Below are 12,034 nucleotides of genomic sequence, written 5' to 3'. Positions count from 1 at the left end.
TAGAGGAAAGAAAAGGGGCCTGGAGGATATTTTTGCCATCACCTAGATATTCACCCAAGTATTTGATTTAGCAGAAATTGGTATAAAAGGGGTTGCATCAAATGCCAGTGTGAACACAATACTGAGTGTGCTTCAGCCTCGTTAGCTCCATTGGTGATTGTTGGAGGTTCTTGTGGTCTGAAGTGGACTGAAACACTGCTGAGTTCCCAGTAACGAAAGAGCCAGAGGTACCAGAATGCAAATAAATCAGTGGTCTGTGTCAGACAATAGGTTCAGCTATTCAATTCTCACTCTGCCTTAAAATCTATGAAAACAATGAAAATGAAAATACTTTACCCACATCCGTTAGGAGTACTTGTTAGTAATCACAGTATTCTCATTTAAGAGTTTAGATTAAGCAGTCAGACTAGAGATCTGTAGATGAGAAAAAGGAACTGCTTTATGCCTTTCACTTTCACCCTGCAGTTTCTCATAAATGAAGCTGTAACCAGCAACTAAGCTGGAGTACTCTGATGAACTTTGCCTTGCAAATTGAGGTTGCATGCAATTACTTTCCATTTTGAATTGTCTATTGCCAAAACCTCATATCTGTTCAAATTGTAGCAGAGCTACATATCTTCAAATGCTCCTGTACAAAATCTGAACTTACTTGATTATAAGTGCTTGGTGTTTGGAATGTCCGAACTCCAAAAGTGTAGGCAAACATTGCACATGTCATGCCAGCTCTGCACAGCCACTTCAGGCTCTGTGGCATTTGCAGGAGTCTTAGACACTATCTATGCTGATGTCTCCTACTCAGCTCTTAAAGTATTGACAGTTTCTATTTTGAATAAGTGGGCTCTGTTGGCTTTTGCAGTAGAGTGCACTACAGCAAGTCTGGTTTTGTGGGCTTGTCAGGTTTTGAAAATAAGGCATACTGGTTTTGCATTTACCATTTATTGCTGCTTTTCATGATAAGCTGAAAGCTTGCTAAAACATTTGGCTTCAATATTTTTGAATCTCCAAAGACTTGCTTTTTGGTTGTATTTGAAGTCCAAGTTTTGCTCTTTGGTTTGGAGGGCTGCCCTATATAGAGCTACATTTAGAAACAACCATTGTGTTCTACAACTACGTTTTAGCCATATATATATATTTAATATCACTCATTAATAATTTTTTAACTTTATTTAGATAAATAAATATTTGTATAGTTGCCTCACTGCAATCTTCATCACAACCATTAGTGGGTCCTTTTCACAATTTTTTTGTATGTTCCTCTGGTTCATTTTGTTTTCCTGTTTTAGTTCCTCACACAAGATCTGGAGTCCCACTGGAAGGAGCTGATGCAAATGTTTTAGCACCAGTAGATTTACTTACCTTAGCAGAAACTAAGTACTTGTGGATCAGTTGTCAGTGATGGTTATTCAACACTTCAAATGTCAGCAATAAAAGCCCGACCTTCATTCCAGCAAGTTCATATTTAACCCTGCATGGGGTCAAATGGGCTTAGTGGAAAGAGATGGGTCTCAATTAGAGAGTTTCAATATAGTGTTTAATATAGGGTTCTGTGCAGACTACAGACTAGAACCTGTGATTAAAATCACTTAAGTCAAGAGGTGGAGGCAGTTTGTGACATTTCAGTGTCAAATTATATTTTAAAATGTGACATTTCCATATGAGTTGTAGAGGTCTTTCTAAGCTGAACTTATGAGATGTCTCCCAGTTGACTCATGCAATCTTGTGTCTTGATTTTTTAACAAAGAAGCTTAAGAATGTGAAAATGTATTTCAGCAATTATACATTGAATGTCCTGATTTAGGAAGAATTCTGTGATTTTACTTCCCATTTTATACCCTCTCTTAGACCTGTTAAGAGATAAAGAGGCCTTGTATAGCTCATACACTGATGTGACTTTCATCCAAAATTGACGTTACTGTACATGCCAACGTTTGTTCATTCATACCGGTAGCTGGGGGTGCGAGTTGTTATTTGTAGGTGGTACGGCAGTAAATGTCATGTCTGGGCTCAAAACTACTGCCAGTTTTGAACCTTGCTCTGCCAAATGCATGCCATAATGTAAGAGATTGAAAACCAAGCTTATTTAGGCCCAAGTCCATCTAAGTACATAATAGCATGGCAGTGCTATTATTGAGCAGCTTTAAACAAAAGTTTCACTGCTGTTGATTTCCTCTTCATATGTTTTTTGCGTTTTCAGTCATTCAGCTGTTTGTTCTGAGTTCATGCTCCACTTCCCTGCTGCAGAGCAGCACAAGGCCCGTGTTCCTTCAGCTATGATTTTAGCTCATGCTTTCTAAAGTACCAGTGCCAGTGCCTTCCCTCTCAGCACTTAGCAGCATTCTTCCCATTCAAGGCCATTTCTGCTTTTCATCCCAGTATTACTGCCAGCACCAGGTGAGTGTGGAGACCAGTTTTTCAGCATCCCAGAAAATAAATGCAGCCATTTTACATGGAGATTCTCTGACCTCTGAGCAAAATTTAGTTAAGGACAGCCACCACATCTGTGTCTCTGGTGATGTTCCATGGGATTACAAGTAAAAAAGCATCAGTTAAAGCATGGGGAATAGTGAGAAGTATTCACTTTTCACATGAGTTTTCAGTTGCTAGAAAACAGCTGACTGGTCTGCTTGGCTGTGTGCCCTGCAGCTGCAACCAAACTGCTATCAAATGTCTGTCTTCTGGAGACTCTACAAAATACTCCCTCACACAGCGAGGTGTGTGCTGAGCGTGAGATTGGTACAGAATTCCTGAGTCCTTGTATGGAAGCTCTGAACTCCTTTCAATCCTGTTCTAACCTTTTATTAATTTCAAATTACCTTGATTGTTAGTGATGTAGCTGTGATGGTTTCAGTTTAAACAAGGTAAGGCATGTAGAGAAGGATGGTCTCTTTGATCAGACCTGAAAAAGATCTTGCCTGCTTGAAAATTTGACTATTAGTAAAAGCCTCTCCCTTCTAAGCAGTAGCAATTCATTTCATAAGTCTTCAGACAGGCCTTGAATATTGCAGAACCCTGCCAGTGGATGCTCTGGAACAGGTGGAATGTCTCAGCCTTACTGGCCTCTATATTTCCAATGTTTGATTTCAAGTTTCAAAAAATAAAACGCTACTCTTCTGATTACTTTTCTTTCAGAAAATTATTCTGCTGTCACTCCACTGGACAAACTGGATGCTGACAGTACTGATGAGAGTTATATTTATGCAAAGCCAGCAGCTGTCAAGGGAGGATACTGTAATCTGTATTCCCCTACACTGGTTATAGGGTCTCTCCAGTCCTGTTAAGTTTCTCCTAAACATCCAGTTCCTTTATGAAGTGAAATGAAATCAGAAAGGCTGAATGACTGAAGTCTCCTAGCTACTGGCTTCACTTCAATCAGGACAAAGATATACTGCTTTGGATGACATTCATATTTCCTGTTTAAAAAGAGTTCTTTTTTTCTTGGATAGGAGTTTGAAGAAAGTCATCTGGAAGCCAGCTGTACATCCTATTCCCAGAGCAGCAAGCAATACTGGTAAAGTAAGACTATGATTATCCTTTTTGTTTTTTTCTTTCATCATGTGATACTCCTATTCCATAGAATGCTGATTTTTTTTTTTAGTTACATGCCAGCATAATTATAGCATGGAAATAAATAAACAGGTGACACCCACTTCTGTACAATGTGCCTAGAGCTCTCTAAGCATTTCCTCTAAGTATTCCTTGTAAAGGAGATGAGTCAGCTAAGCTGGAGAGCACTGCTGTTTTCATAGCCTGTAGGTTACTGTCAGTAGGGATGTGTGGTGAGTGACAGGAACTGGTTAAGTTTGCGTGATGGTGAGAGCAATGAAATAATTTCTCATGTTAGGGCTTGCTGGGTGTACAAGCTGAGGTTTCCACTGAGGAAGTGCCTGAGCCAGATGATGTTTGTCCTCTGTTTTTCCAGGAGATATGGGGTGCAACTGGCATCTCTGGCAGCTGCAGGAAGGTTCTCACTGTAATCCTCTACTGACTCCACTGAGCATATGCTAACAGGTAATGTATAGCACCTGTATTAGGTTCTCATGAAAGACGAGCACAAGATGGTCCCTTGTGAATGCTTTACTTGATAGCATTTTCCACAAAAGTTAGTTCATCTTATTTGAGAATGACTCCCATGCAGTTTTGGCAGGATGACACTACAGGAGAGGCCAGACTCTTCTTGTTGTTAGTAGTCATATTATGATGGCTGTCACTCACATTTACCTGCCTTGTCCAAGTCACCTCTAAAAATTCCCTGCTAAATAAAGCTTTGGCAGGTTGCACCTAGAGTTTTCCTATTTCAGCAGTCAACTTGCCTGGCTCCAGGTCTTTTGAAATTGCTGCTGAAACATAATTTAGCATCCATATGCTAGACCGATCAGTCCCAAAGCATAAATTACAAGCAGCTGAAGTTCAGGTTAAGGATGCAAGTATGACCAACTTCTGACCCATTAATTTATCCCACTGATGCATTAATTTCAAACTATTAATTAAATTCAGTGATGATAAGATAGACTAAACAAAAAGATAAATGAAGGATGAGGATGGTTTTCCAGACTTCATCCAGCATGTCAGCTTAGAATCATAGAATACTTGGAGTTGGAAAGCGCCTTAAGATCATCTACTTTCAACCCCCCTGCCATGGGCAGGGACACCTCACACTAAACCATGCCACCCAAGGCTCTGCCCAACCTGGCCTTGAACACCTCCAGGGATGGACCATTCACAACCTCCCTGGGCAACCCATTCCAATGCCTCACCAGCCTTACAGTAAAGAATTTCCTCTTAATATCTAACCTGAACTTCCCCTGTTTAAGTTTGAACCCATTACCCCTTGTCCTATCACTACAGACCCTGATGAAGAGTCCCTCCCCAGCACCCTATAGGCCCCCTTCAGATAGTGGAAGGCTGCTAAAAAAATAAAATAAATAAAAACATGTCCACACTGAGTCTGTTATGCAGTACAAAACATCAGGAAACAAGTGAATTGTATATTCCTGTGATTGCTTCATGTAGTTCTGTGTTCAGTATAAGAAAATAAGCATAAACTAGGGTGGTCTCCTAGAGGTGTAAACTTAAAGAGTTCTTGTCTGTGCTAAAGTTAGTCCTTGAGTGAAGTTTCATATGAATACCAGGGAAAGGAAGATAATTTGTCTCAGATCCCTCTTCTTACTTACGGAGTTTTTACAAAGTGTTGTTTTCTTGTTTTTGTCATGCTTAGATCCTTAGCTGCTTCCTCTTACTGAAGGAGGATATAAAAGACACAATCATATCACTTTGCAGTTTACTCTGTGACTGTGGACAGCCAGTGTCTGCAGGAGATACTGACAAAGCAGCAGGTTGCAGCAGGTGAGGAGCTGCCCCATCACACTCAAATCCCTCAGCTTCTGGGCTACCACAAACAAGATTTTCTATAGGATGTGTTTTATGGGCATCTGTGGGCCATTCTGACATTGCCATTATGATCCATGTATTTATCAGCTCCACACTTCATGACCTTTCTTCCATTCATCTGTGGAGCTTCCAGGTAGCCTTGTTTCTAAAGCAAGTATTTAGAAAACACTAAAATTATTTTTTTTAAACTATAAATATTGATTGGATTCCAAATCTTAGGGAAAAAAACAAAACACAAACCCAAAACCAAACAAAAAAAAAAAACAAACCACCAAAACCAACCACCAACTTTTTTTGAAATCCAGTTAGTGACTTCTCAGTACTAGGAAAGAGAAACTGAGAAATAAAACTCAAAAAGTTTTGGGCCTACAGGGATGCTGGAGAGGGGCTCTTCCTCAGGGACTGTAGTGATAGGACAAGGGGCAATGGGTTCAAACTAAAACAGGGGAAGTTCAGGATACATAAAAGGAAGGAATTCTTTATGTGAGGCTGGTGAGGCACTGGCACAGGCTGCCCAAAAAAGTGGTAAATGCTCCATCCCTGGCAGTGTTCAAGGCCAGGTTGGACAGAGCCTTGGGTAACATGGTCTAGTGTCGGGCATCCCTGCACATGTCAGGCGGTTGGAACTAGATGATCTTGAGGTCACTTCCAACCCAAACCATTCTATGATTCTGTAAGAACCTTTTCTGTACACACTGACCAATGGACTGGGAGGGAGATCTGTTTTAAAACTCTTCTGGGTAGGATGAAAGATTGTAAAATATCAGAATTTCTGGCCAAGAGAGAGAAGGATTTTTCTGCTTGTGTATCAGCCTTTTACCAAAACTAGAGAGGGGGCTAGAGAATTGGTTCCGTTTTAAGTACTACTGTCAGTGAGAGGGTGAAAAGGTCTGAGTTGGAAAGAAAATTTCAAGTTGCTGATTCTTTGAAAATCTCTGTTCATGGGTCAGATTTCTAAGGTCTCTTGACACCATACCAGCAAAACAGTGCCAGAGTTTAATTGAGGAAGATCTGGCTCCTGCTGCGCTCTGGACTGTCTTAATCTGTGTGTAGTCTGACCTTTATTACCTGTACTGTGACAGCATCTCGTGCGTGTGAGCATTGAGGAATAATGTCCTTGAAGACTGCTTTGAAGAAAGGCACATATTGTAGCAGCAGGCAGAGGATTCCTTCTTTTTAATCTACACAAACCAAAACTCTGTCTCACCCAGCATCCTCTCACAAAACGTGCTCAAGTTTAATCTACTGTGATTTACAGCCTGCCAGCCACCTACTCATTGCCTTTTCTGAGTGCTGAGCTTCCTCTGCTACCCTTAAATCAGGATGAACACTGTGGGATCATCTCCAGAAAACAGTCTGTTGAGGCATCAGACATTTTCCTTGCAGGTGCAGAATGTGTCTCCATGCTGAGCTGAGGCAGTTCTTTGATAAGACCTTTGCGGATAATTCAGTATAACTTCACATTTTACTGAAAGATAAGGATTTTCTGGTTTAGGAAAACAAATCCATTTCTTGGTGAAGATCACCAGTGCTTTTGCTTTTCTTCTTATAACAGTTTCTTCAAGGAAAATCTTTTAAAAGGGACCTTTTAGCCTCTCCTGGAGGTTACACCCTTGTAGGGGTCCTGCCTTCATCTGTAGATTTAATGGCTTAATAATCATTAGACCCTCCTATTATACAGGAACAAATAGGAATACAATACTTTTATCAATATTTGGCACAATTAATTTTTTTTATGTGAAACTAAATATTGATGCTGTCAAGTGACTACAGCTTAGGGGCATAAATTACAATACTCCCGTGAGCCTCACTCAAATTTGCATTCACATACAGTAACCATTTAACGTCTTTCTATTCCTGTAAGCCATATGATTTGATTGCCAGATTACATGATTCTGTATTGTGCTTAGATGTTTTTACTGTTATTACCAATATTATCTTTTATTCTTACTGTAAGTGGTAACAAAAAGTTAACTGCTTCCTTATCCTATAAAAGGAATGAAGTCCCATTTACAGAAGGTCTCTAAACAGAAAATAGCTCTGTAAAAAAGATATACTGAATAAATAATTCATAACATGATGGGTAAATAGAAAAAAAAGGCCTTTTGATGTATTTTGCTACTCAAAACAGAGCGAGAGATTTAAAATAAAGTAACTGGCTATTATAACGGAGAACAAAATCTGCTTTAAATCAGAACCATTGCAGGGGAGTCAGCTCTCTGTGCATTTTTACCAATTTTGCACTTTTGTAGGTAACAACTTGTGAAATTGAGGAATCTGTCCCCTTGGTTTTCCTAATTTGTTTCTTTTTCTTCCTCCCACCCTCCTGGTTTTCCATTAGCTTATTTCTTGGCTTAATTTCTAAATGAAATGTCAACCCACCCACCCAAAGGAAACCGTAACATTTCAAGGATTTCAGATTACAGCAAAGCCCATCGGTAATATAAACAGCAAATAAATTCTTAAAGGCCTTGGAATTAAAGTCTCCCAGCTCAAATCTTTCATTAAAAACTTGAAATTTTCAGTGCATTATGCTTCAGATTTCCACATGAGAATATACAATAAACATATATTCTGAAAGCACCCCTGAGGAAATCAGCATGTGCATTTTCTCTTTTTCCCCATAAAACTGGAGGATCTTCATCAACTAAGCAGTAAACATGAAGTCATCATTTCTTGCTAGGTACTGAGGAAATGCTGCACGAAACCACCTGGGAGGGCTCCGACAGCCTGCGTGGAAGAGCCTTGGGGCAGGGGGCAGAACCCGGGCTGCAGAGCGGCCTGGCCTTGCTCAGGTGCTGTTGGGACTCAGGAAAGTGCTTTCTGCTCAGACCGAACCGCCGGGCCGGGTGTTCGCTGGTTTTTGCACGTAGAGGAGTCGATCCCGGGCTGATCTGAGGTGAAATGATTCAGGTGGGGCTCTTGCCAAGCCCCTCGGTGGAAGGGGCTGATGGCGAGCCCTGGAACAGTATTAGGCTTGTCGGGAAGAGGCAAAGCCCCTGGGAGTAGCCTGCCTTGACCGCGGTTTGGGCCGAAGGCAGCACACCCCCGACAAGTACTTTATTTACCATACAAGCCTTTTATTTGTTTCTAATGCACAAGCGCTGGCTGCGCGTGTCCAGTGCAAAAGGAGGGGTGCTCGTGCTCCCTCTGCCCTCATCGGCGACTGGATTACCGCACCCGGGCGGTGGCAGACAGGAGCACCATTGTGAAATATGAACTCACGCCTCTTAAGATAACAAGGTTTGATTGAGCGACAAAGTCAGTAAAGCAAAAGCAACATATCTGGGCACATGACCGTAGCCAGAGGCGCAAGTGATTAGCATTTGTTACAGGTTTATATACTTTCGCTATTACATTAATTACATGCATATTCATAATTCCCGCATATAGGCGGGGGATATTATAACTAGCTCCTGATTATAAGTCTCCTCCTCTTGGCGTCTGCCCACTTCTCTGTGGTGATTGTGGGCAGGAGTCTTGAGGATGAAGTAAACAGTCTTCCTCTTGTGAGTAGGGGTCTTCAAGATGAAGTAAGCAGTCTTCCTCATAGTGTACTTTTCACCTTTGACACAGTTGGACCCTCCAGTAATCACACAACTAGCTATATCTGTAATTATTCTGATAACTAGCAAAGATTTAAAACACTGTGACCTTCCTGCAAAATTTATTGCAGGATGGGCAGACAAGGAGTATCCCAAGCTAGCAGATGTTTGGGAGGCTCTGTCTCTAAACTGGTAAGTAGAAGGATGGTGTGAAATAACTCATTCACGTTTAGTGGGGCCACTAAATCCTGTTATCTCACCACAGATTTACAACACAAACACTGCTCTTTAAAACTACTTTAGAAGACTAGTGTGAAACAATTAACTCATGTTTACTGGGGCCACTGCATTCCACAGACTTACAACATAAACATTGTTCTCTTTCGACAACCTAAGTTAAGCTAAAAAGTACTTAACTCTGTTTTCCAGGCACTAGCTTTCCTTGTATCAAGCTCCCCCGCCCCCTTATTTCTTTTACCTTTACAAATTCTTTTGCTATGTGACTCCGTTTTGATCAAGAGATCTGAACCTTTTTGTCTAGTCTTGTGTCTTTAGCGAGTTTTGTTATTGTAAACTGGTACAGTTATATCCACATAACCACACCTATGATTTGCGAAAGCCAATACATTTATGTGTTTATCACATCATCACGATCACAGCGCCGCTCCTCGGAATGCCGCCGTTATGTGGCGGTGAAACGAGGGGTGCAGCTCAGCCGCCACGTAAGCGGGACGCTATCCCCGATCTTTATTTCTAAGTCCTGGGGACGGTCTCCCCCTGCCCGCCGGGGACCAGGCGCCGCCATCGCTCCCCTCCGGTGCCGGCGCAGGGCCCGCCGAGATCTCGCCGGCCGTTACGGCGCCGACGCCGTCTGCCGCTGGGGCGGGACGTGCGCAGCTTCCCGCCTTTCGCGTCTGTTCCTCAGCGGCCGCCCGCACCAGTGTACTTCCCGCGGCACAGCATGGCCGGGGGTGCTCCGGGGCCGCCGGTGAAGGTGCTGGCCGCCCAGCTGCGGGGCGCAGTGCGGGGTGCCGGTGGGACGTGGCAGTTGGTCCGGGCGGAGGCGGGCCGGGCACCGCTGTGCCTGCGGGTCGTGTGGATGCAGGGCACTGTGCTGGAGGTGGAGCGCGGCGGCGCCCGCGGCGGCTCGGCCCGGCTGCATGATGACAGCGGCCCCTTCACCGTGCTCGGGGTGGAGGAGGTGCCCAAGGGGCGGCCCTGCCTCAGCGCAGGTACCGGGAGCCGGGCGCGGGATACAGCCGCTGCGGGGCCTCTTTCCCTTGCATCGTGGGCCGTCACTTGCGGCTCCTCTTGGCTCGCGTGCGCAGGGGTGCAGCTGCTCCCCTTGTCCGAAAGCGGGAGGCTTGCAGGCAGCGGGTGTGTGTCGAATACGTGCCTGGGGCGCGCAAAACTAGCGCAGCTGCACAGGCATCATTTCACAGACACCAGCAGCACCCTGAAAAAGCTGTGCTGCTATGGCAGTCAGAAGGAGCAGCGTGTGCTGCCGCAGGAGCGTGTTTGTGGCTATCAGTACAAAGACACGGCCTTCCCCTGCGAGTTCCAGTAAAGATAGGGCCTGTTTTCAGTTCTTCACAGTTAAAGCCAATGGTGGATCAAACTGGGATGTTGCAGAGAAGAGCTGTGAGTCTAGGAGCAAGGATAGTATTTACTTGTTTATTTACTTTTTTTTTTCCCTTCACCAGCACTGCTAATTCAAGTGAACAAGTGCTGGACTGCAGCATTGCAGGAGTTGTGGTACAAAATAAGTCTTGTTACTTAATGTTCAATCTTCTGAATTGCCCTCCCTCCACTTGCATGGTAGAAGGAGGAATCGTGCTGGTTTTGAGTCCTAGTGGATGTGAAAATCTAGCAAAATACTGTAAAACAGCTGTACAGATCATGAAGCCTTTTTCAGAACTCAGATCCAAGCAATGTTAGTTCCTTGAGTTTTCTTGCAAGTATTGGCAGCTTTAATTCAAACTGTTTAACTACTTGGTTTAAATTACTTAGCTTTCTGAATTAAAATAGAGGCTAATTAGATTTCACACTTTCTTGGTTTTTTAGGGAAGTATGTAATGGTGATGGGTGTGGTGCGGTCCTGCAGTCCTGAGCCTGTGCTTCGAGCCTTAAAGATGACAGATCTTTCTGAAAACCCCGTGCACAAGGATATGTGGAGCCTTGAAGTGGAGGATTTGCACAGAGTCATCCCCTAGATATTTTTTCTTCTGCCAAAAACCCCTGGAAATGTACTTTTTTTTTTTCATTTTTCCCCCTCTCAGCTGTAGAGCATTGAGCCATCCTGTGTATTTGCATTTTCAAACAAGCACCGGTTACTCTCCTGGAGTAAACCAAGGTGAGAAGTCAGGCTCAGAGTTAAGTGGAGGGATCAGTGCATATCTGATAATAATCACAGTGTACATCTCTTTCACAGTCTCTTTTTATACCAACAGTTTTGAGAAACACTTGATGTACTAAGATGTCTGTGCTATTAAAATTACTACATGTTTATGTGTATTAGTTGCTGTTTCTAGGCCCATGCTTAGATAGTCGTTACTGTAGTGGTGTATTCTTGGCAGCAAGGGCTGAACAGAACTCATGTTACCAGGTGAATTCAGTACATGGAATGAAGGTAAAATGCATTTTGGTCCATCTAAGTTGGGGTTGGAAAGAACATCTTCACCTGTTTTCTCTTTTAGTAATAACCATGTCAGCAAATTCTGTTTGTAAGACACATGCCTCTTTCTAACTGTAAAAGCAGAGTCTTGTACTTAAACGCCTCTCTGGTTTCTGTGTTTCTGAAAGTGGTACAGTGATAACCCCTGTGTTCCAGTGAAGCGAGATTAGCTGAAAAGATGTGATGCAGGATTCCTTGGAATAGGTTCTCTGGCTTCAAGATGCAAATAACTTTTACTACCTCATGAAACGAGCTTGCTAAGCCTAAGTATTTTTCTCTTTAAAGGTTTCCTTTCTTGTTCCAAGCTATGCTATTTTTAGTTGTTTACATCATTCTTAAATATATTTTAATCTTTCCTCCTGTGGAAAAAAACCTCAAACTCAAACAAACCAAACCCCATATAAATAATGAAATCTGATAAAGAAAA

The 12,034-nt window shown here is 42.7% G+C and overlaps 1 protein-coding gene across 5 annotated transcripts in view; it reads left to right on the top strand.

Annotated features, from left to right (window-relative positions):
* RMI2 (RecQ mediated genome instability 2) overlaps positions 1–11,441 on the top strand; it is a 50,055-nt gene extending 38,614 nt beyond the window's left edge. For 4 of the 5 annotated variants that reach the window (XM_061376081.1, XM_061376080.1, XM_061376082.1 and 1 more), the window contains 2 exons: positions 3,444–3,508; positions 10,998–11,441. In XM_061376081.1, coding sequence (XP_061232065.1) covers positions 3,444–3,508; positions 10,998–11,146 — 214 coding nt within the window. In that variant the 3' untranslated portion in view covers positions 11,147–11,441. Of the gene's footprint in view, positions 1–3,443; positions 3,509–9,858; positions 10,166–10,997 lie in introns of those variants that run through there. The other variant, XM_061376083.1, reaches the window with a different exon arrangement.
* Positions 11,442–12,034: the final 593 nt, after the last annotated feature.

Source organism: Neopsephotus bourkii, unplaced genomic scaffold (genome assembly GCF_033783945.1).
Source record: "Neopsephotus bourkii isolate Nb327-2 ecotype Australia unplaced genomic scaffold, CSIRO-AGI_Nbou_v1 NB_1706, whole genome shotgun sequence".
NCBI lineage: Eukaryota > Metazoa > Chordata > Aves > Psittaciformes > Psittacidae > Neopsephotus > Neopsephotus bourkii.
Note: the sequence above shows the minus strand (reverse complement) of the source record. Positions and strands in the feature narration are given on the sequence as shown.